This window comes from Pyxicephalus adspersus, chromosome 7 (assembly GCF_032062135.1).
Source record: "Pyxicephalus adspersus chromosome 7, UCB_Pads_2.0, whole genome shotgun sequence".
NCBI lineage: Eukaryota > Metazoa > Chordata > Amphibia > Anura > Pyxicephalidae > Pyxicephalus > Pyxicephalus adspersus.
Genome location: NC_092864.1, coordinates 48,001,013 through 48,024,185, shown reverse-complemented (window position 1 = coordinate 48,024,185; position 23,173 = coordinate 48,001,013). Strand labels below are relative to the sequence as shown.

General features: G+C 36.2%; 1 protein-coding gene across 6 annotated transcripts in view; it reads right to left on the bottom strand.

The window, feature by feature from the left end:
* Positions 1–563: 563 nt before the first annotated feature.
* Positions 564–23,173, bottom strand: part of RAPGEF4 (Rap guanine nucleotide exchange factor 4) — a 169,480-nt gene continuing 146,870 nt past the window's right edge. For all 6 annotated transcript variants that reach the window (XM_072418341.1, XM_072418342.1, XM_072418343.1 and 3 more), the window contains 5 exons: positions 17,800–17,850; positions 16,371–16,458; positions 15,047–15,111; positions 9,054–9,108; positions 564–6,615 (listed from right to left, as the gene is read on the bottom strand). In XM_072418341.1, coding sequence (XP_072274442.1) covers positions 6,488–6,615; positions 9,054–9,108; positions 15,047–15,111; positions 16,371–16,458; positions 17,800–17,850 — 387 coding nt within the window. In that variant the 3' untranslated portion in view covers positions 564–6,487. The remainder of the gene's footprint in view (positions 6,616–9,053; positions 9,109–15,046; positions 15,112–16,370; positions 16,459–17,799; positions 17,851–23,173) is intronic.

Sequence of the window (23,173 nt, the reverse complement as noted above, 5' to 3'; positions counted from 1 at the left end):
CCTGGGGTAAAAAGATTAAAAATGGCTGAACCCAAGTATTATGACCCAAGAGAAGAAGCGAGGGAGACATTCTAGGCAGATACCAACTTTTACAGGGCTTTTTTATTGTCTAGAATCTTTAGGTTCTTTAATGAGGGAGGGGGTAGATGAGGCAAAGAAATACTAAAAAACTTTATGGGGTCTTTTACACTTAAAGCTGTGCACAACTCCAAGAAGAGATGCTAACTCCTTTAATACGATTACCCTCAACACATTTTAAACCTGCAAGCCAGAAAAATCTGTCAATCCAGGGACCCTTGATATTTATATCTATATCTGAGAATCCTAGCTATAGTGAATATTGGCCATCACTTGGTTTTTATAACAAGCTGATTTGGTTTAGTTTTGCTGGTCCTGTAAGGTCCAACTAGACTGAACACTAAACTGATTTTTTATGTTGTGGCTGGAATATCTGTTTCATGGACCAGATGTGCTTGCAGACTGCACTACAGTAATTTCCTTTCACCAAGGTTTCGTTTGGCTTTGATATATCTCAGGGGTTAAAAAAACACAAGAATACAGGCTATATTTATCACATTTTAATCTAATAAGTGTTTTATATTTACAGCAAAAAATAATACAGTCTTTTTTTTTTAGTCTATGACAAGAAAATAAGTTTTTAATGCGTGTGTTGGTCTGTATGTCATCTGTATGTACTGAAGACACAAACACCAACTCTACAATTCTTCTATATACACAGAAAATCAACATTAAACATTCATTAGTTACATGCCTGTTTAATAAATAGAGAAAAACTATTTGGCACAAAGTTTAACACAGAAGTGAAAAAAGGAACATAAATGAAATTAATAAGAACAGGAGGTGAAGATAGGGCACCTACACAACAGGACTGCCACACTTGTGATGTTCAGCTCATGTGAAAGAACATTTTCTGTTTAATGACACTTCTGGTAGCCCCTATTTGAAAATTACTGGGAAAGCAGATAAAATATTAATTCTAGAACAGAGAAATGTGTACAATACCAGTGTTTTGGCTACAATACAAAGCAGCTAATATGTAGTCCAGTTGTAATGCCCAGAGAAGATTGCACATGATGTGGAATTGTACATTTCTGTTTATTGTGCTTCTTTTTACATATTTAAAATGAAAAATCCCAGTAATATTTGTAGTTGTAAGTAGGGATGATTAAATGGAAACGGCTGCTGTTTAACAATGTGGTACTACTACTATGTATTTGTAGTAACAAACCTAAATAATTTAATGTTTTAATTTTAACGTTTTGTAACCAAAATATTAATCCTCATAGATTGGAAAATGACTACTGTTTATATACAGGTGAATTTGAAAGAAAAAATACAGTTCACCTAGTTTTGATCAATATGTATCAATTGTACCAGGTGGTACGATTTCCAGTGTAGGCAAGTGTCTGCATGGTTGAATGATTATATAGTGCACTTCCTCATTTAGTGATATGTGTATCATCATAGATCCACACCATGTCCCTACCAGCTAATCCGAGAATTCATTACAAAAATAACCAAGCCATACATTTATGCAATATTTCAGTAACTGTCAGTATATAAAATGGATGAAAGAACTCTGTTTAGGGCAACTTTGCCCTCCATTTGTATATTAAAATGTTGACTAAATCTGAATATTGACCATTGTCACTGCAAGAAGAAGAGCAAGTAAAATATTAACAGGTAAAATGCCGTCCACATAATAAAAGGCTAAACATATACCTACAAATGTACATATAAAGAATATAAAGCAAAATCACTGCTTAGAGTTTATTTACAAACCTTTCAGTTTTCTTTATATACCTTGTTTTGGACCCAGTAATGTCATCATTGGGTCTGTGTGCTACTTTGTAATGTAGGTAGATCATGGCTGGTGAAAGAAGTCTGGAAGATGCTGTATAACCTGTATAGCTTCCTGAAAACTTCACCCTGGTTCAGTACTATTCTAAAGAGTCGTCATTTTGATGCAAGCATTAGATTTCTGAGAATAATTATGAAAATATGAAATGGTCTTGATGTGTGATTATCTGGTGGGCACTCCTAGGCAGACTGGATTTGCATGCAGACCACACATTACCTTTATATAATGCTGAGCCCCCAGGATTGTAGGAACTTAATGCATGAAATGGGACTGGTCAATGACAATAAGGCTGGGGAGAAAAGGACTGGAAGATACGTAATGTCCCCTAGACATGGGCCAAACTCTATTAACTTCATCAATATATGATGTAAACAGTGAAAAGAGAATAGCCTGTGCTGCTGTGCAAGGCTGGAGTCCAACTTTGACCCTGCTTGCTAATCTTCTTTAGTACATTGCCCACTCCTTTCTGTCGAGCACCAAAGGATCTCAGGACTGCACTATCCCACTCGGATTCATGGCAAATTGCTACCTTTTTATATTCATAGCGTGTCTTTTGCAGAGATGCATTTTAAACAAAGTATATATGTGTATATATATATATATATATATATATATATATATAAATAAAAATATATTTATATATATATATATATATATATATATATATACTGGGCTGGTGGTGTTAGATCGTTCAGTTTGGACCGATAGTAATGGTTTTGAGATTGAAGTGACGGCCCAGGACCTATATAACTCTATTCTCTTCTGATATTCGTGCTGGGACATTTCAAACTTGCCAAACTCTGACACTACTGGCATGTTTTGTGGTCGCAATGCTCCCTAGTGCCCCAACACACATTTATATAACCCTATCGTTATGACTGGTTACGTTGTAGACCTTTAAGAATATCAGACATCCTGGAGCTTTGCATATTCAGGACAGCTTGGCATTGGACTGGAGCATATGGGAAATAGGAGCTGGTGCAGGGCATATGTAGGATTCGGTAGGCCAGTCTTTTTGTGACATAATTATAGAGCATTAATCAGTGTTAACTACAAAGCTAATTGATGAATTCATTGGGTAATATGGTAAGAGAAGATATAAGGTAAGGCACAACTCCAGTAACACCAACAGCAGTCTGCAGTAAGATGCAGCAAGCAATCAGAACTCATGTTTCACCTATCCAGCTACATTATGCTAAAATTTGATATCTGATTGCTCATTCTAGTGTACTTTAAACTATGTTCAAAGCACCAGTGCTTTATTTCTACTAAATTGCTAAAGCCTGACTCATTATTTCTGTTGGAGATTTTTGGTCTCTAAGAATTCCTTAGCAAACAATTTGTAATAGTGCTTATATTCACGCCAGTAAAATGATTTATGGTCTTTACTAAAAATTTAAGAAGTTTCCCAAGTTACATCAGATTCATGAATGTTGCACTTACTTTATGCTTTGCTATTCTTCAATCTGTGATCATAGGAGATGAAAACATTTATGAAGCATATTTATTTAGACAGGCTATGAGCACAGCAGTTGAATGATTGTGTAACAATACAGGAAATGGTTATGCTGGGTTACATGTGGACAAAGTAGCTCACTCCTGCTTTGTCCCTTTGTGCTATGTCATTAAACCAGAATGATCACATTTTATTGTAACACTGTGGAATGATCACCTGCAGAATCTGCTCTGAGTTAATGGGTCTCCTCTTTTTTTTCTACAAACAGTATATGTTTTCACACTGCCGAAGAGAAACATTAATCACTAACATTTGAAAAACCCCAGTAATTATATTATCTGTGGTTCTGTCAAGTGAGCTGGAAAACATAAAATACAAGGTCTCGTTCACGCAGACGGTGAATGCATTTCTGTATCCAGAGCCTGCATGACTTTGTACTTTCTGTCTGACTCTAATAATTTTTTTTTATTTTTGCTGGGGAGCAGTCAAAGTATGCCTATCATTAGAGCAGAATGGAAGGTGGTGTAAGCGACCTCCTCATCAAAACTTTTGATGGCTGGCTGTCAGTCTGACCCACCAGCTTTAATACTTTTTGATTTACTGACTCAGAATAAATAGGCAGATCAGGGAATTTTAGTAAAATTCCTGAATACGTAATAAGTTCTGGCTGATTGTCTAAAAGTATAAGGACAGATGTGACAGCTAGGTAATCAAAAGTTTAAAACTCCAGTTTTGTTCTATGTTTTATTTCCAATTTTAAAGTCAATGGGCATGCTGAGTATAAACTGGGCTATATACTGTATTCCAGGCAGTACTTGAGATAGTGAGAGCTAGGTTCTGGTATTTATTCAGCTGCTAAGCCCAATGCACCTTGCCTTCACCATGTCTGGTGAAGAACAGACATTTTTGGGCATCAGGAATCTGGGTGTCCTATTTTAAATTTCTAGGGGAATTTTTTTTGTGCGAGTTTAATGCTCCTGCCAATTACAAATAAATATATATACGTTTCCTGAAACTTGTGCCTGTTTGCATTGGTAAAGAAGAATTTACCTCAACCCCCCACTCCTGTGTTTTTTTTTTCAAATTGGAGATATTTACCCACCTTGATTGGCCATGTCGCAGAACAGAAGTAGCATGTCTCTTCTGCAAGAAAGAGCATGTCTGCCTGTTTGCAACTTTTTTTATAGCTACGTACACACTTCCAATAATTATCGTTTAGAAACGAACAATCAACGATCATGTAAGATATCTTTGTACATGCAGATAACATGGTATATGCGATCGTTTGAACGATACAGAAAGTGACGTGCACCAGAGGAAGTGATATACCTAGGGGCGAATAGTGTATACTAAATATATACACACTAATATAAATATGTCTATATATGTCATTAATGAGCAGCCAGCCATGAAACTCACACTGTGTTCCTGGATAGAGAAGCTCTATCCAGGAACACATACTACAGTGTAGTAGTATGTGTTCTTGGATAGAGTTTCTCGCTTTGTACTAGTAGTATGTGTTCTTGGATAGAGTTTCTCTATCAATTATTATTTTTAATGTTAATAGTTATATTATTTAATATCATTAATATATTAATATTATAATATTAAATATTATTATATAATATAATTATTAATATTATAATAATTCTTTTTATTATTCTCTTTCTATTATTAGTATATATATATATATATATATATATATATATACATATGGACACAGTGAACCACCTGCATGCTCAGACCATGCACAATCACTGAACAACTGTGCACACAATAGATAGCGAACAATCGTCGGCCAATCAGATCCGCCGTGACGGTCGTTCATTTCCAACGACAATCCTCGTTCGTTGGTGTCATTGGTCAGTCGTTGGTCATCTTTTTTGTGCCCCATCTTTTTTTTTTAACCCCAGCGATGGTTCCATATAATTAGTCTGGACCTGCTTCTTGACAGTGATAATATTGAACCATGCCTGGGTAATACGTGTGTGAATGCCTATTTGTAGTCTTAACCAGGAATGCATAGGGAAGGCACAGGACAAGGTGATAACACAACTGTACAATTGGAAGACAGTTGCCACCCTTTAAAAGTAAGTGTGTGAACCCCAAGTGTTATTTTAATGACAGCAACATATTTAAAAATATTGAAAACAACTTTTGGAATTACACCAGCATTTTAAAGCTCTTTTGAGATTTTAGGTTTTGGGTTTATATCTAGGTTAACCCATATTACAAACACAAGTGTAGTATGCCCTGCCTTGTGTGTTAAACATTCCATAATAGCAAGCACTAACGGCAGCAATAAACTGGTTTTGCAAACTTAACTAGATAAAACCTGTTGCCTCCAAAGAAATGCAAAACAAATCCAGGCTTAGAACTGCCTTCCATACTACACCATTAAATGTGAATCTGCTGACCGGCGTTTGTGCATGGTAGAAGCAAAGCCCATGTCTATCTATCCAAGCACAAAGGTTGTCAATTATGCAGGCAAAATCCATCTAACTTTAGTCAAAATAGGCAGAAGGGGACCACAAAGACATGCAAGCCTGTCTAAGCTAAGTATGCAGTTAGGATTGGAAAGGGATTTTGGCAAGAGCTATAGAACAACACCTTCACCTATTCCAGCTACAATGCCAAATTGACATTGGATTGTCAACTAATGTCCATGGACACTTTTATGGGTGCATCTTCCATAAAATAGTTGTCATATATATATCTTGCCAGTGGAGTATCTGAGAAATACTGCAAAAGTCAGCACATGATTCAGCTTGTATTTAAAAGTGAAATATGGATTGACCTTTAGATAAAATAATGTTTAGTCACCCATTGCATTCAATCAGATCATTACTCTACTAAGCCCCAGAAAGGTGACCGAATGTCTTGTAACTTATATAACTGAAATTTACAACTCTGTAGCTGCCATCAACATCTCATTTTACATCACAACCTTAAGTACAGTAACTGTATAACATCCACCATATATATTGGTGTTCTTTTAGTCACTACATAAAAAATGTACAATATTCACAGTTTGTATGATCAGACTGTGGCACTAGGAAAAAAAGTAGAAAACTTAAATAATGATTAAATTAAAAAGGAGATAAAAAATATTTTCCATGAAGACAACATCCTAAATTACAGACTTCTTTTTAGGTGCGCCTTGGCTCTAGCCGATGTGACATCTGCGATAATGTCCTCTGATTGTCAATGACGTTGAACTGCCGTACGTAATTCCGAACATCCTGGTGATTTTTGTTAACAAGTGAAGCATCAGGGCCTGGTGATAAAAATTCATTTGTTATCAATTGGACATTTTTAGCGATTTGTTGTAATTTCATTCTTCATTGTTATCTTTAATGTTTATTGTACAGTACGTTTTTATGGGACATTCAGGTTTACATGCTTGCTCTTATATAACAAAATACAAAGCAGCTACAAAAAAGCAGCAGTTTTATCTGGCAAAGGATTTGTATTACCTTGAATGCAATCATTTACGGAAAGTAATAAAACCATAGCATGACAGCCAGGAAGCTAACATTTTCCTAAAGAAAGGTCATCTTTGGGAGAAGAACAGCAAGATTATAGTTGATTGTTCTCTCCATTTAAAGGCTTTCTTGCAAATATCTTTATTGTAGGGTGGTTTATTTACTATATTAACCAAAATGCTGTAGAGCAAGACTGTAAAATATCAAAACCACATCAACAGGTATCTGAAAGGGAAACATTAAAAAACACACAGAATATTTTACTTTTCTATATCTTTTTTTGAACTCTGATCTGACTGTCAGCAGTAGTAAATATATTTATAACAAAAACAGGTAGTACTAAGAAAAAAAAAAGCAACACTTACTTTTAACATTGTTATATGTTCTGGTAGATGTGTTAAAAGCTCAAGGTCATTGATGCTAAAAGCATACACCCTCCCTAAAGACTAAGTAAAATTTTAATCAGTTTGGGGCCATTTGTCCTACCCATCAAATACGTACCCACATTAGCCAGTATTTACTATCAGTGGATAAATGCTGCTCCAGCTCCTGCAGTTTTGCAGACCTCTACAGTGAGCTGGTCCCCAAGTGTACTGCATGAATAGCTTTTCCCCACTGCAGAGAGATCATCTTTTTGAAAGCCTGTAAGTAGTAGCATTTGATTTTAACGTGCAGCTCCTCAAAAAACAAAACAAAAAAAACAGTCATGTAAAAAAAGAATTTGGTTCCAGACTTTATTAGTAATTGGTAACAGAAATGCAGCCAACACAGTTCAGGGGATAATATGAATTCCTTATTCTTCGGGGCTTTTCAAAATAGTAACATGGAAATATATAGAAATATGTGGGTTGTATCAAAGTGTCAGTGTTGGCTCAGTTCTGCCTATAAAGAAAAATTACACATGATCAATATGCCATGGCTGCCAGCTCACTGAAAAGGAATGTACTGTATAATCAGTATATGCCACAAACATAGAGGTGGTTGCTGTCTAAAAAGAATGGTCTGGAGCACAAATTGGATGAGAAGAGCAACGATCACCTGCTGGCCAAAAATTGTTCAAAGGTTATCATTTCAATTTGCACTAATCTCAACTATACACTTTATATAACTGTCAATGGCTAGGTGGTATATCTGCCCATTTCTACCTAAAATCTGTTTTAGTTCAAAGACTTTTTTTCGGATCAAAATACAGCATTTATTGGGACTCCTTTGTTGAGGTACTCTTATTTATTAGGGCAGTTTAGGTCAATTTTGCAACTGAATTGGCTGGAACAGCTGACTCTAGTGAATACCTGACTCCAAGAGGTGGTATTCAGGGCTCACAAATGCTTGACATCAATGAACATGATTGTTTATACCACTTGTTTAGTTTATTTTGTTATACAAGACTTTAATAAGTTATGATGTTGAATTTTATGTGTCATTCATGAAGAATGAACTCTAAGCATCGTACAGATGTCTGATGGACATCAGAATATTGTCACTAGAATTAATCTTTTGTGACAATTTCCAGTGAAAGATGAATAAACGAGCAATGTACATACAGAACCATTCTGTTCTATAGAGAGGAAGGGGGAGGAAAAGCAAGTGGAGTGTGGAGGAGTGAACAGTGGTCCATTCCAATCATCAATCTATTGTGGTGGATTGATATACATTATTAAGAGTCTGCTTTACACATGTCAGCCTTTCACCCAAGTCCAGCACGACTGTTTATTTGGGGTGACTATAATCTGATGTGTGTATAAAGTTTTTGTTTCAAAAACTCAATTAGTCTCACTTGGACACTTCCATCAAAACTGGGAGAACTGGAAGGCATGCCAGGTTTATCTCATCATTCTTTGAATTATATTTGTAGTATAAAGAAGTATATCAAAGAGAAATAAACACCAATCAAGTAAATCAGTGTTCATGCACACAGTATCAATTAACAAGCTGACATGATATAAATGTAATAAAAGAAACATAATCTATTCTTCTATTTAGAAGTTTAACTTCCCTAAGCAGGCTTCTGCTGGAATCTAATTTATGGGCTGTTTTGATCATTTAAATTCAGTGCTGGGTTTTATAGAATCACTTTACCATAACATGCTAATTATGACTATGACACAGTGACAGTGCATATAGAATAGATAATAAAGCCATTATGATACATACTTAAACAGTGTCATAAAATGCTTTATCTCCCATTCTATGCTCGTACATAATAACCTTGATGAAAAATACAACTTACTGAAGGGCACGCTCCGGCAGTATCTCATTGTTCTGACGGTGTTTGCAATCATACGCTGAAAAACACAATTATTCTCATAATATTAATACAATGTACAAATACACATAATGTAAAATAAGTTCAGCTAAATATTTATTACTAACAATATTAAACTGCAGCACCAACATATTACGCAGTGCTGTTTAACAGGGTTAAAGGGTTTACAAATAACACACAAGGAGGGGAGGATCCTGCCCAAAAGAGCTTACAATCTAAGAAGTGGGGAAAGTATTTGCAGTAATGCTATATCTAAATCCAAGAACAAAAGGTATATATATATATATATATATATATATATATATCAAGGATGACAATGCAAAGTACATAGAACCTTACAAGTTCAGTGGTTATCTGGAAGAATTAACGTCTGTATTTTTTTTACACTTGTCTAACAGATACCACTGCATCACAGTGAGTTTTATTTATAAAGAATATGACATTCACTGAACAACCTATTACTGCCATTGAAACATGGGTCTTGAAAATTTTCCACTAACGGATGTCAGATTCATTGCTTTAAAAATAGACCCCAATGATTGGCTCTGCTCCACCTGTAAGCTAACCTAAAAATCCCCCTCTAGTTCTTGCAGACCCTTCAAAACAGCCCCTTTACAAGATACCAATTCTACTGCTTCTTCTAGCTATCTTAAAGGTAATCTCCAGATAGGTATAAAAACACACTTGAATACAGCTCAGTAAATCTGTAAGGATCAGAAAAAATGGAGAGCTTGTACTGAGCCGGTCCACAAGCTCATAACGCACCATATATTGCGCCACTTGGAATACTTTCTACCCATGTTTATTTGACAACACAGCAGCAATTGCAATGGATTCCACTAAGGTCACTTCCAGCTAATTACAGCCCTCTGGTTATTATTTTACACTGTTCAATGTACTAAGCTCTCAGTCAGTCAAAACTTTGTTTTGGAATGTAGGCAGTACCTGAACTTCCCCTAGTTGTAGCCCTTTGCAGTTTCAATACGGCAGAGCTTATAGTGAGGGAGGAGGACACCACGCAATATTATGCTAATAGGGCAAACAGTCATAATGGCAGAGAAAGGAGCTCACGGTTTAGTCAAAGAGCATGGAGGGGAAAAGATCTATGTTACTTGAAGCAGAGTTTTACTTTAAAACTAAAAAATTGCAAACAGACAGGTTATTTATTGCACAAGGGCAAGCAACAACATTTTTACTGGTTTGTTCACAATTTTTCCTAAAAAGTAGTTGAACAAGAAAGGAAAGAAAGAAGAAAGGCTAATGTTCAGTAAATATATTTCATATAGATGAATAGAGGCAGAAGGTACATTAGAACATATGTAGATCAATCTCCTATTACAAAATCGTGGAGTGGAGACTGCTGAGCCATACAAAGAATCACTATTCTAAGTATAAGCCCTGAATGTCTTAGTCGTATAACCGAGAAAAAAAGTCTTGTAATTCAATGCGTTTCGCCTATTGGCTTCAGGGGTATAAGCGAGACGTGTAAGGTATGTAAGGTAGTGATGGGTAGGAGAACAGCAGTCTGTTCAATCGTAATGGTGGTAATAGATTATATGTTAAGGTAGTGATAGATAGAGGAACTATCTGTTCTATCATGAATAGAAAGCAGAGAATATATACTTGTATCTGTAAGTTTTACACAGCTAAAGGGAATACCATGGGTGGTATGAAGTCTGGAATCCAAGTCAAATGAAAGTCCCAAGTCAGATCCAGAAAAGGGAGGGGAGAGAGATGCAGCGCTGCTACACTTAGAATCAGCCTGAAAAGTACACTGAACTGTGCATATGCACCCCCAACTTTCAGGAATTAATAAACTCCCACAGACTGGCAAATCAGGATGGCTGAGGACCCAAAATTGGAGGAAGACCAGGTGAAGATTGCGGCACCAATGGTGGAGTGAGAAGAGGTGAGTTTACTTGTGAAAATTGTGAACAGGCAGAAATTCATTTCCTGCAATAAACAACTTGTCTACATTTTTGTAATATTTAGTTCCACCGCAGTTAAGAAAGGTCTTCACTCTTACAATATAGTGCTGTGCTGTCTGACAGATGTGTACAGATCTATATCTTAATTTACAGGTAAATCAGTATTTTAATAATATTCTTGTTGTATTTATTCCATATATGCCCAGAATTCAGATTTATCCAAATCCTTCACACAGAATAACTGACCCAGGAAAGGGAAAGTACTTTGATTTCCTTGTTGAAATTGTTTACAGAGCACAGTAGCACAAGCTGGAATTTACACACACAACTGAATGAATATAAACTTAACTCCCTCACTGATTTCTTTATCTTTCTAACTATTGTCTTGCTCTTCCTGCACCATTCTCATTATATATACCGTATATATATATATATATATATATATATACACACATACAGCAAGGATTTTTTTCCTTATAAAAGTAATTTAAAAACCTAGACCTGGTCTAAATACCATCTCAAGTTCAGAGGAAAGAAACATACAATTAAAGATAAGTGTTACTCGCTCTCCGGTTTCCAGTTTTATTCTGTACTGTTTTGCTCACGCTGCTAATTATAATAACATATTATATAACTACTTGTTACAATATCCAACAGCTGTCGGTATCAGATAGCTATATATAATCTCCCACCAGTTACACGGAGTCTTGTGCAGGGGACACGGTACTGTATTCCACCAGATCTCCACAGTTTAAAGCCTATGCCATGACCTCATAATTGTTATAAATATTCACAGCCTCACTAAGGATATATCAGGTTCATAACTGTCATGGCTGTAAAGTGACAAAATGATCTTCAGGGCTGCAAATACCATGATGAGTGAACATAAGCTAGGCTTACTACTTCTCTAATGCTACAACTATTTTTTTTTTTTTTAGAAAAACATATTCATGTGCCGACTGTATGTAGGGTGACCTCATTGCTAGGTTAAAAGGGAAAACCCCTGCTCCTTATCTCCTTTAGAGAATAGGTGTTTATTATATAGTCAGGTGTTTTATTTTTTTGTTTTTTTTAGTGCAGTTGCAAAAAAAAAAAAAAAAATCTGTATCCATGTCTCACAACAATAGACAGAACTTTTGGTACTTTAAAAACTGTTAGTTCAGTGTTTGCCAACTTTTGTGTGTTTTGATTGTTTATTTAGAAGTTGGGCTACTCTTTAAATATGTACTTCCCACAGTGGCTTGAAAGCGGCACTATGCATGACTGGATGACGATAGTACATTTTACCATTGTTGTTAAGTGTATGCAGACAGTCACTTATGAGCCATGACAGCTGAGAACCCAAAGGACACACATAAGATTCATTAAAAATAGGAGGGAAGGCAGTAAATTATATATTAATAGGCATATAATAGACAGCAGATAAAATACATAAAAGGCAAACATTACATTTTATTTGCCATTACTTGTTCTGGCATTAATAAAACACCTCCTTGTTTTATTACAATTGCTTTTAAATGTATAACTCATTTTATTAACCTTTATAAAATGTTTTTTTTTATTGTTGCACATGTCCCACTTTCCATTTCAGACATCTAATTATGTAAATGTAAATATTAGATAACAATTTTATAATACAGCTACTCAAACTTGGATTCCAAATAAAAAAATCTGGACAAACAAAAACATTGGATAACAGTCCTCAGAGACATGCAATACTAGGCTAATTTTAAAACATAGCAACTATCCTAGCTTCAAAACAAACAGATACACAAATAATAGCAATAACAAAATCAGAATTATAGAGCTCTATGGAGATTTGGAAGACAGATTTCAAACGTTTAAACTTCCACATGCCAACAAGGTAAATTCCCATGCTCCTGCAGATGAATTCTAGGATATCTAGGGTAGACCCCAAAAACAAGTTGAGCTCCATGACTTTTTGGCATGGCAGTATTCGGAAATCATGTTGTGTATCAAAATGGCGATGTTATTTTGTACAGGCTTCATCCTTTTAGTCATATGATTATCTTAGTAAAAACCACTGCTAGAATGTGTCATTGGATACTTTTTGCTGTTTGCTTTATACACTGAGCTACTTTTAAACTGCACAAGCCAACATATGAAAAAGATAAATGGTTCCATGTTTTCATAAATATATGAAGACTATGGACTCCTCAGCATCTCTTGTACTTCCTTACCACTGTGGACTCTCTGCAAAATATATTAGAGGTGGACAGAAGAATCAAAATGAAATAGGAAAAATGTTAGGTAATTTTTAAAGTTTGGTGCTGCTCCTTCCAGATCAGATGACCTAGTCATTGGACTGCAAGTTTCATGGGAAATACTTGCTTTGCTGTTTTTTGCACAGAGATTTGAGGTGCCTTTTCACATATTATATCTGGAGCTGCAGCACACTGTTTAAGTTTAGCATGAAAGTGAAGTGTTTTCAAATTGTTTTAGCTTCAAGCCATATCTATTCATAGTCAAGTGCTGCCCATACCTGCCATTCAGGTTTTTTTTTTTTCATTTTTTTTAGCCATACTGGAGAATCACAGCTTTAAAAATGTTTCTTGGCCAATCTACGAACGATCGTATAGCACCGATCCTGCACATAGAGATAACGACACGATCGTTCGTAGATATTGTACACACAATAGATACGATCGTTTTTTCCAACGACTTTCCTCGTTCGTCGGCGTCGTTGGTTACTTTTTTTACGAATGATTTTTGCCCAATCGATCGTTCGTCGTTCGTTTTGAACGATAAAAATTGGAAGTGTGTACGCACCTTAACCTTACAAATATGGCCTTCTCAAGCACTCTGTGATATATGATCTTAGTTACTCTTTGTCCCACCACCACCCCCATATTTTCTGTTGCTACTTCCAGATTCCTTGTCACCCGTTTTGGCCACTGGCAATATAATTACTGCACACGCACACTTGAATTTCATCATCAATGACACATGGCTTCATTTCTGATATCTACTGATACTAGGAACGATTTGCCAACTTAGTTTTCAAAAATAACTTCTGTCTAATGTTGTCCATACATGATCAATCACTGATTTGGTTACTCAAAACATTCTTTCACTAGAACGCCATTATGCAATAAAACAAAGCGAAGTTCAAATAATCAAATGAGAGTTTCCATCATGACTGATTAACATTTTTAGAGAAACTCCTAAGGCTGAACTCTTGGCAAATTCCCTAATTCACAGTAGAAATAATCCTGACATTGATGGCGTTTTAACAGACAATAAACTTGCTTGTTGATCGGAACCAACTTTAAGGAATTAGGCAATGCAACGTGGTCACCTACCTGCCCTTTACCTGTGATTGTTTAATAATTCTCTCCTGTAGCTAGCATGTTCCCTGTCATTTTATTTATCATATATGCAGCTCCAAAGGTCCCAAAGATATACTGTATAGGGAATTACAAGAGGCTAATGTCAAGTCAAACTATGTACTCACATTGGCTGCATTTAAAAGTACTATTGAATACAATACTTGCTTTTTTACCTGTCTGGAGTTCAACTTTAAAACTAGGATTTATTTTCCAAAATAATAGTTATATTAAACTATTGTAATAATCTGTTTATGGCCACGATAAGACACAAACAGTATTTTTATGCACAGATTATAGCCCAATTAGTGTCTGAAATTATTCCAAAGTCACTGCCTATAATATGCAAGGCAAGACATGGAAACACACTAATGTTACTTTAGCTTAACGAGCCAAAGAGGTTAAAGACTTGTTTAACGTTAAATATTTCAATTAGAATTAATTTACATAATGACTTTACTTAAACTGTGATTTAGCATTACAAATGAGAGAGGCACACAGATGGGATAGTAGAAATAACTTGGAATAGAGAGTTCATATTGCTGTACTTAGTGTAAGCTGTTTAGATTTAATCTCCTGCGTGGCAGATGTTACAATTGCTTTATTATATTAGGAAAGAGGAAATCCACCGTCCTGTGGCTACTGAGATGATTTCATATCATCTAGGCAAAGACAGACTTACCATTTTCTCAAAGTTTATCAGATTGTCAATGAATGTTTTGTTTCCTTCATGGGTGAAAGTCATATCTGTAAATAAATAAAGAGAATGGCTGGTCAGATATGAGAAGATATATGTCATTTGGACTACTGACACTTTAAGAATTGCCCATTTTACTGGCTAAACCTCATGACCACAAATCAGTCTTGTTCAATAAAGTGTAGCAACCTTTAGAAACTGCTCAGAATTTACTTGTAATTTTTCTGATCTGTATTTAGTAAATTAAATCTGACAATTTGCTGTGACTTGCTGCATTTTACATTTAGTAATGTTGACTTGCTTTGTGTTGTTAGATTCAGTTAGTTGGTGAGGTTGCAGAACCACCATCAGAAATTTCTGGATCCCATACTAGGTAAACTTCTAGGGCTTCCCTCTCCTAACTCTAAAAGCTTCAGCATGGTAAAAAGCCAAGCTCTTTTGATTGTGCCTGGTACAGAAATACCTCTTGTCCTCCTCTGATGGCAACCTTGAGTTGCGGTTGAGACGCTAAAAATAGAGTATATACCAGCTATAGTGAATGAATAGCGGTGGTAGTGACTGGTTCAGCAACGTCCATTGCTGTCCATTGAAAAATGTTTAGTTGCTGGTCTTTTAAAAACCAGTGCACTGGCTGGGGCACCCAAGCGACTGCCAAGGTACCAACCACCTGGAGCCACACAGGACCTCCTGTACACAACACCTGTTTGAACATAGCCCTAAGCTAATCTTTATAATCATTAACAGTGTTTTATAGGAAAATGTTTCAATTTTTATTCTAAGGACTAACCAAATCCGTCATCATCCAAATCGGTTATCATTTTCAAAGATGAATGGAGGAAGTGACAGCTGGTAGCAGTTTCTAAACACAGTCATTAATCGGTCATATCATTACATAATTTTCAGACATTCACTAGAAAAGCAAGAGATGAAATCTGAATGTTTGCTGTGGAAAACACACACATCCCCAATATGTTTAAATAGTTTTAAGGGTCTACAGTATATATAAAGCAGTGAATCTATCATAAACTAAATCATTCCCTGGTGAAAAACCAATTACTGACATTGAAACATAGGACATTTCTTCTCTGACCTTTTTTTGTTTTGTGAAATATGTGTAACCACCAAATTTCACATGCAAATTTAATCCCTGAAAATTGTAACACAAGACCTTTGTAAAGAAGAAGGAAACTTCCAAGGGAAGAAGTAACTCAGGCACAGGTTTATTATTTTGTACCTTTCTGTTATTACTAATACTTACATGGCAACAACAAGGCTTTTCATTAATCTGTAATGATCAATCTGTGATTACCTTTAATGAGTAAAGGTGTGAATGGAATAATTGGAGGTTCCAGTTTTGCTATAGTCAGCCGGTATGCTCTGTGATTCCGTGATGGGTCCTTGAACAAAAAGAAGGCATGTTAGCAATATTGCTCTGTGTTAACTATTTTTTTAGAAGGACAAAGTAGATGAAAATAATATGCTTTATTCTTATTCTAATGTCATGTGAACGAATTGCAATAAAATGAATGTATTCTCAAAACCTTTTTGGAATAGTTAGCATACATGTCAGACTTTTTCCTTATGGAAAATTCCTTTTCATTTCTGAAAAGTAATTCAGTAAAGATTTTTTTCCAAAACCAGGGAATTCACAATTTCACCAGAAGAGGTGTCCCCATTGAAAAATTATAGATATTCGTTTCCCATCACATTCTGTACTAGTGACAATGATCACCAGGGCCAACAGAGAAGGTGAACCAATCAGAGCTTTAGTTTATTTGAGTAAAGGTTCACGTTGCTGGGCATTGTTTTTCATGATTTTATGTGTATTTAAAATGCACACTTTTTAGGGTCAGCATTATTTGGATGCAGTAAGTCTTCTTAATGTGTGTTTAAACTGTTTGAAAGCAAGTCAAACAGAACATTTATTCAAACACATGCAGCATTTCACCAAATTTCATGAACCTTAAAAAGGACAAAAAGTCATCAGGAGGTAGAGACACCTGACAAAAGAGATGGTCAGTTTCTCTTTTGTCAAAAAATAAAGCCCTGGCTCCTGGGGACTTTGTTGTAGCTGTACACTATACAGTGGTGGTGTCATTTACAGAGCCAAGGGCAATGTAACCCCTGCACACATCTTTAGTGGCCATCCAATGGCCCAATAGGATTGCTGGGTTGTGGAATATCTTCAGTGGAGTTGGCCACAAAGATTGCGTTTTCCTCAGATATAGTGATGACAGGTCCTGGAGCTGCCATCACCGCACAACGGCTGCACACAGGTAAGTCTGTGCCAGAATAGGCAGGTATCCTGTGCATAATTGCTGATTTGGCAGAAGCACCACCTATCGACGAGCATTGTTTCTCTTTAACTCTTACCAGACTGGATTGTCTGTTATAGTTTATTGCTTCAGTCAAGCTGATAAGCATTCGTTTTGGGAATGAATAAAAACCCATGTCTACCTTTATCGCTGTCGGTAACCCCCCATAGGGAGATTTCTTATCATCTCCTGTCTAGGTGACAGGTATTCACAGGAAAGAGGTGACTGCAAAATGTGAACAGAACACAGACAGATGTTCCATTGCTTCCCCACTCTATCCTAAACTAATGAAAATACCAGTTTAGATTTTAGTTTAGCCTTTTTTAACATACCAAAATGGTATTGGCAAAAGTAGTGTAATGAAACATTCTGTCCACCGTGTTATAGTAAAAATATAAATGTTAGCTCATATCCTTCACTTACCATTAAATTTTCAAATTCTGCATATATCTTCTTAAACTTACTTGGAAGTTTCTAGAAGACAGGAAATTACAAAAGTATGCATTATTATACAACACAAATAGTCAATATGATACCAGGTCAGAAATGCTGCAAAAATATGCAATACTTTTATGCAGAAAAATACCTGTTGATCCTGGCAGAAATCCAATGAGCTCCTAATTTTCTGTGGTAAACTAGCAATGCTTTCTCTGCTTCTTTGAAATTCATGCAGGGTTGTCAGCCCTTCCTAGTTCTATTTTCTGGTCTACAGACCTTCTCCATTACACTAATCTTTGGATGTGGTGTGCTGTTGTCAATCAGGGAAGAAGGCAAGACGGGCTAATAACCCTGCTTGGGATTTTTATGCAGTAGTGGCAGCATTGCTAGTTAGTTACAAGAAATAAGGAACTCACAGTTTCTGGAAGGGTCTGCTTGTAATTTTCTATATTTGCAGCATTGTTATGGGATAACACATAGCGATATGTCTGTGCTTATAATTTTACACTATACATTCGTCCATACTTTGATCATAGATACTGTTCTAGATCTAAAAATGCAACATATATAAAATGAATAAAAAAGAATAGGGATGGGAAATGCACCAATGTGTTTTCTCTATACCATCACATAAAATGCAAAACCTATATGTGATGACTCTGGAACAAGGCAGGCATAACATGTGGAGGAGCATCTCTGGGGGTCTAGTAATCTGATAGGGAGGGAAGTCTGCGTCCAATAGAAGCTTATCCACTAATTTTATTTTTGTTGGCTGTCCAAAGTTCCATTTTATTAAAGGAAATCCCTGGTGAGTAGATTATATTTTCTGGGTAACTTTTGCAAAATTCAAATCCTTACATCCTTACAATTGTGCAGAAAGATTTTACAACTCTGAACTGTAATCAAGATGTTTGCAGACCATTTGTATTAATTTGTGCATTCTCTGTATTTTTCATCTGCTACATTTACAATTGCTTGTCACCTGACCTCATGAGCTTAATGTGAATTTTATAGCCCCATGTATGACATCTCAGTGTGAACAGGCCGAGGTCGGCTAGCTTATCGAGTGATGGACAGCGTTAGGTTGTGACTGAACATGTAATGTATGCAACATTACATCTGAAATGTCAAGTGTGATTATACTAATGACCAGAACAAAATGTATCAACCTTGTTTTTAATACATTTTCAGCAGATTTCGACACATGCATGAATATGGTTTGGCCCGTGGTTTCTAGCTCATAAAGAGTCATGACATTTTGTTTTCTGCCTGGAGTCACAAAGTTTAATCTGCCCGTGCAATTGATTGTGAATGGATCTTTTGTCAAGAATAATGCAAGTAGAGCCAGGAGCATTGCGAGTCAAGACAAAGTCTGTTTTTCTGAAATGTATTAGCATTGTCAGCTTAAATAATTAAACACAATTTGGTTTTAACCAGCTAAGCAAGTGGCACACTTCTACAACTCTTACCTCACAAGACCTTTACATTGAGTGTGATGTTTGTGTCGCTCAATGCATGCATTAAAGAATCGGCATTTTCATTATTATGTCACCCTGGTCCTATGAACTGCTTTTTACAATTCCATAAATACATAGGAACTGTGCTATAAGAAACAAAAGTCTCTAAGACAACCAATTCGTTTCTGGTTTCAAGATGGAACATTGTGCAACTGATTGACTGCTATCGAAAAAGCACACTGTTTATCAGCCTACGTGTGTTTTTAGGTTAAGGGTCCATATTGCTCCCTCACTGTGCTTACCTAGCCCACCATAAACTTCCCTTAATATTTACCTACTTTGGAAACTTACCCAAAGCCACCAGAGTTTGTAAGCGAAGTAGGTAGGATATGTCCCCATAAAACCCTATGGGAAATTACAGTTCAGGCTTTAAAAGCTGGCAGCAGGATGTAGAGAATTCTGGAAGCTATGGGCACTACTGCAAGGTGGGTATGCATCTACATCTAGAATCTTACTTTTCGCCATTTGAGGTCCAATCATTCATCATGCCTCTGTATTTCTCCTGTTTGTACCATTCCCTGACAAAGTATTTCCAATACCACAAAACGTATAGGAATTGCTTTCTATAAAAAGCTAAATACACTGTTTCCAAGACCTTTAAATTTTGGTCATTTATACACAAGGAAACCACTGATGTGAATTTTTCAAATTTAACATGCAGTAAGGTAACAGTATGCATGACATTAATATTTGTAGAATATCCAATTTTGCTTTAATGGTAAACTTGGCTAATAAAATACAAGATGGATGGTTTGGTATTAGGTGCCAGTTTTGCCCAATTTAAAGTCCACTTTTCGGACGGTTTCTTCCACCAATCTGTTCCTTTAAAATGATAAAAGCACTAACAAAAATATAATGCCTGATGGATTTAGTCATAAAGAAAGTGCTCTATTTCCTTCCCCCTGCAATAATTACCATCCATCATCCACTATTCTCTATTCATCTTTGGATCATTATACCTCCTGTTAAGTGACAGGCCCTCCTATTTTATTTTACTTGAATTTTTTAACTTGATTCAAATGTATTATTTGAACAATCCAAAGTAATAACATAATGTAATCTGCAGCACGCTTTAAAATCCTTTGCAGCAATAGAGATAAATGGGTGTGTTCATTAAGCAGCTAATATTGATATTTGTAACCTTGTCGCTGAAACTAACTGGTGACATAAACAAAACACAATTATTATTTTCTGATTTGCCAAGTGCAGAAAAAAAACCCTCCAGCATTCTTTATGCATATGCATCTGTCAATGATAATTGCATTGTAATATTCACAAGCTAGCTGTGAAAACATTGAAATACTAATCACATTGGCATTATGACTTATGAGCAACAATCACTGCGATCAGTAAACATTTTGCCATTTAAATTGTCTGAGCAATAATTGGAGAATGAAAACTAGTGAGAATGATTAGAAAGCTGATCCAGGAAAATATGGCATCTCAGAACTAGGGAGGAAGATAAAAATGGCAAGCAAGCAAATGGGATTCTGCTTAAATTATTCAGCCAGGAATGGGTACTGTGAATCAATTATAAAGGCTGTTTTCATGCAGATGAGAAGAATATGAAGAGCTGGGGTGTCTGGGTTCAGCCTACCGGATGTTCTACAGCACAATCCCTGCACAGATGAAACAGGGGATGTGCATTTAAAGACCCAGATGTAGTTCAGCCTATGGCAAGTTTATAAATAGACCAATTAAGTAAAAGTGGAGGGGGAACATACTGTGGAAGTGGGAGGATAAAGAGAAATTCCAGGTTATAGCACGTTTTATCGAACATGAGGGTGCTGGAGCTACCACATTGCAGTATAAATGTTGACTGAATGAAATTATAGGTAGATATAGGATGAATTGCATACTACAGGTACTCATTTGTATGGTCAGCAGCAATCCTGAGATAACACCCACATTACTTGTAGCCTTACTTAGCTTGAAATGTGTTACTGCTATAAACATCATTGCCATTAACTCCTGATCTGCGAGAGACTAAAAACTAACCAGCAGCTCAGTAAAGAAACTAGATTTTAATTGCTGGAGATGATCATTTGCAAACGTCTCAGGTATCAGTATAGGTGTTCCATGATTTTGTTTAATCATCTGCTAAGTAGTTGAGCAGAGTGTACATGCTGAAATTACTTGTAAAACTATCACTAGAAACATTCACCAAGGTTTAAACCTTTTGGAATGAAATGTCGGCCAGGAAGCTACAATGTTATAATAATAAGGAGATTTTGGTATGACTGCAAACAAATCTGCTTCTGTTCTGGGTTATATTTAGTTAAAGCTAAACTAAAGCTGATATATATTTATGTATAGCCAGTCTTGTGATCCCTGGCAGACTGCATAGCCATGTCCTGTAGTACCCAAGACCTCCCTGTACACTACATAGAGGATGAGCAATATAGCCTGGTCACCTCGGTCTGTAACTGGACAATAATCATGGTCATAACATCATCATTGTGTTCTATCTTTCTCTCTTACGGCCAATTTTTTTGAATAGGCTGTCTAACATACTAAAGCAAAGAATGAAGGGTACAGCACTGCACCAACATGCTAGTTTAACACATATGCAGCTGATTTACTAAAACAATTTAGGCTGCTCACCTGTTAGGGCTATTTATCAGTTTAAAAGGGATGATTCACCTAGCTTAGTGAATGCAATGAAAACTCACTTTGCATAGAATACTCAATCACATTAAATGAAATATAATCATATCATGAGAGAATCTTGGTGCTGTAGCAGTTCTGGGATGGATATGGTACAGGACTGATAACATTTATCAACTAATAGCAAATGATTTAGGAAATTAATTCCAGGTTTGCTGGATCACCCCGGCTCTCCTATGATAGTCTATCAGGCCAGAGTTATGTTCCTTCTCTATATGTATATATATACGCATTACTATACGCTTGTCTAAGTCATTTAAACAAAATTTTTTTTTTATTTTTGGAAATGCTGCTTACAAGGTAATAAGACTGCACAGAATAGGCATCCCTCCTGATGTGAGTCTGCCTGGCTCATGTATTACATCTCAGTGCTTCACTATAGCGGCATACACACGTGCAATTATAGTCGTTGGAAAGGATCTTTCACGATCCTTTCCAATGACTAAGGACTGCACATTGAATGAACAAGTGCTGAAAATACAGCACCATTCTGCTCTATGGAGAGGGGAGGAGGAGGACGACACAGCATCACCCTGCTGCTCGCTCTCCCCCTTCCCTTGCATTAGGATCGTTCGTTGTCCGTGGATCCGCCATGACGGTCCTTTAAACGGTGGACGAAGGGCGCTGTACACACGCCAGATACTCATCAGATATTGGCCCTGAGACGATTATCGGGCGAGAACTATTGGATGTGTGTTTGTAGCTCTACGAATGCAATAATGTGTAATGTGTATTGTAGTCACAAATCTGACAGGCACATTTTACACTCTGTTTCACTTTGGTTTCATCCTAAAATATTTTCCTTGTTTTAGCCTAATGAAAATTTATTTAAAAAAAATAATCTCCTTCAAAGCCATGTTAATAGGCACCCAAAGCTGATACATATCTGCCAAAATCTAAATTCTGAAAGGAGATTAGCAAATAATGAAGAATTTAATGTGACAACAATTTGGAAGAGGAGTGGATTTGCTGATATCTGTTACTTTGCTCTCCAAAGGAAAACAAGGCTCCATTCTTCCTTTTATGTAAAAACAATTATGTTGCTTGATGAAAACAAATGAACTGCCAAGTGGCTGTTAATAGGGTTCACTAGATAGTTTTGTTTTAGTTCCAATCTACGATGTATTGCTAAAAGTAATGAAAGATCATTAAACTGATGGAATGAATGTCTTCCA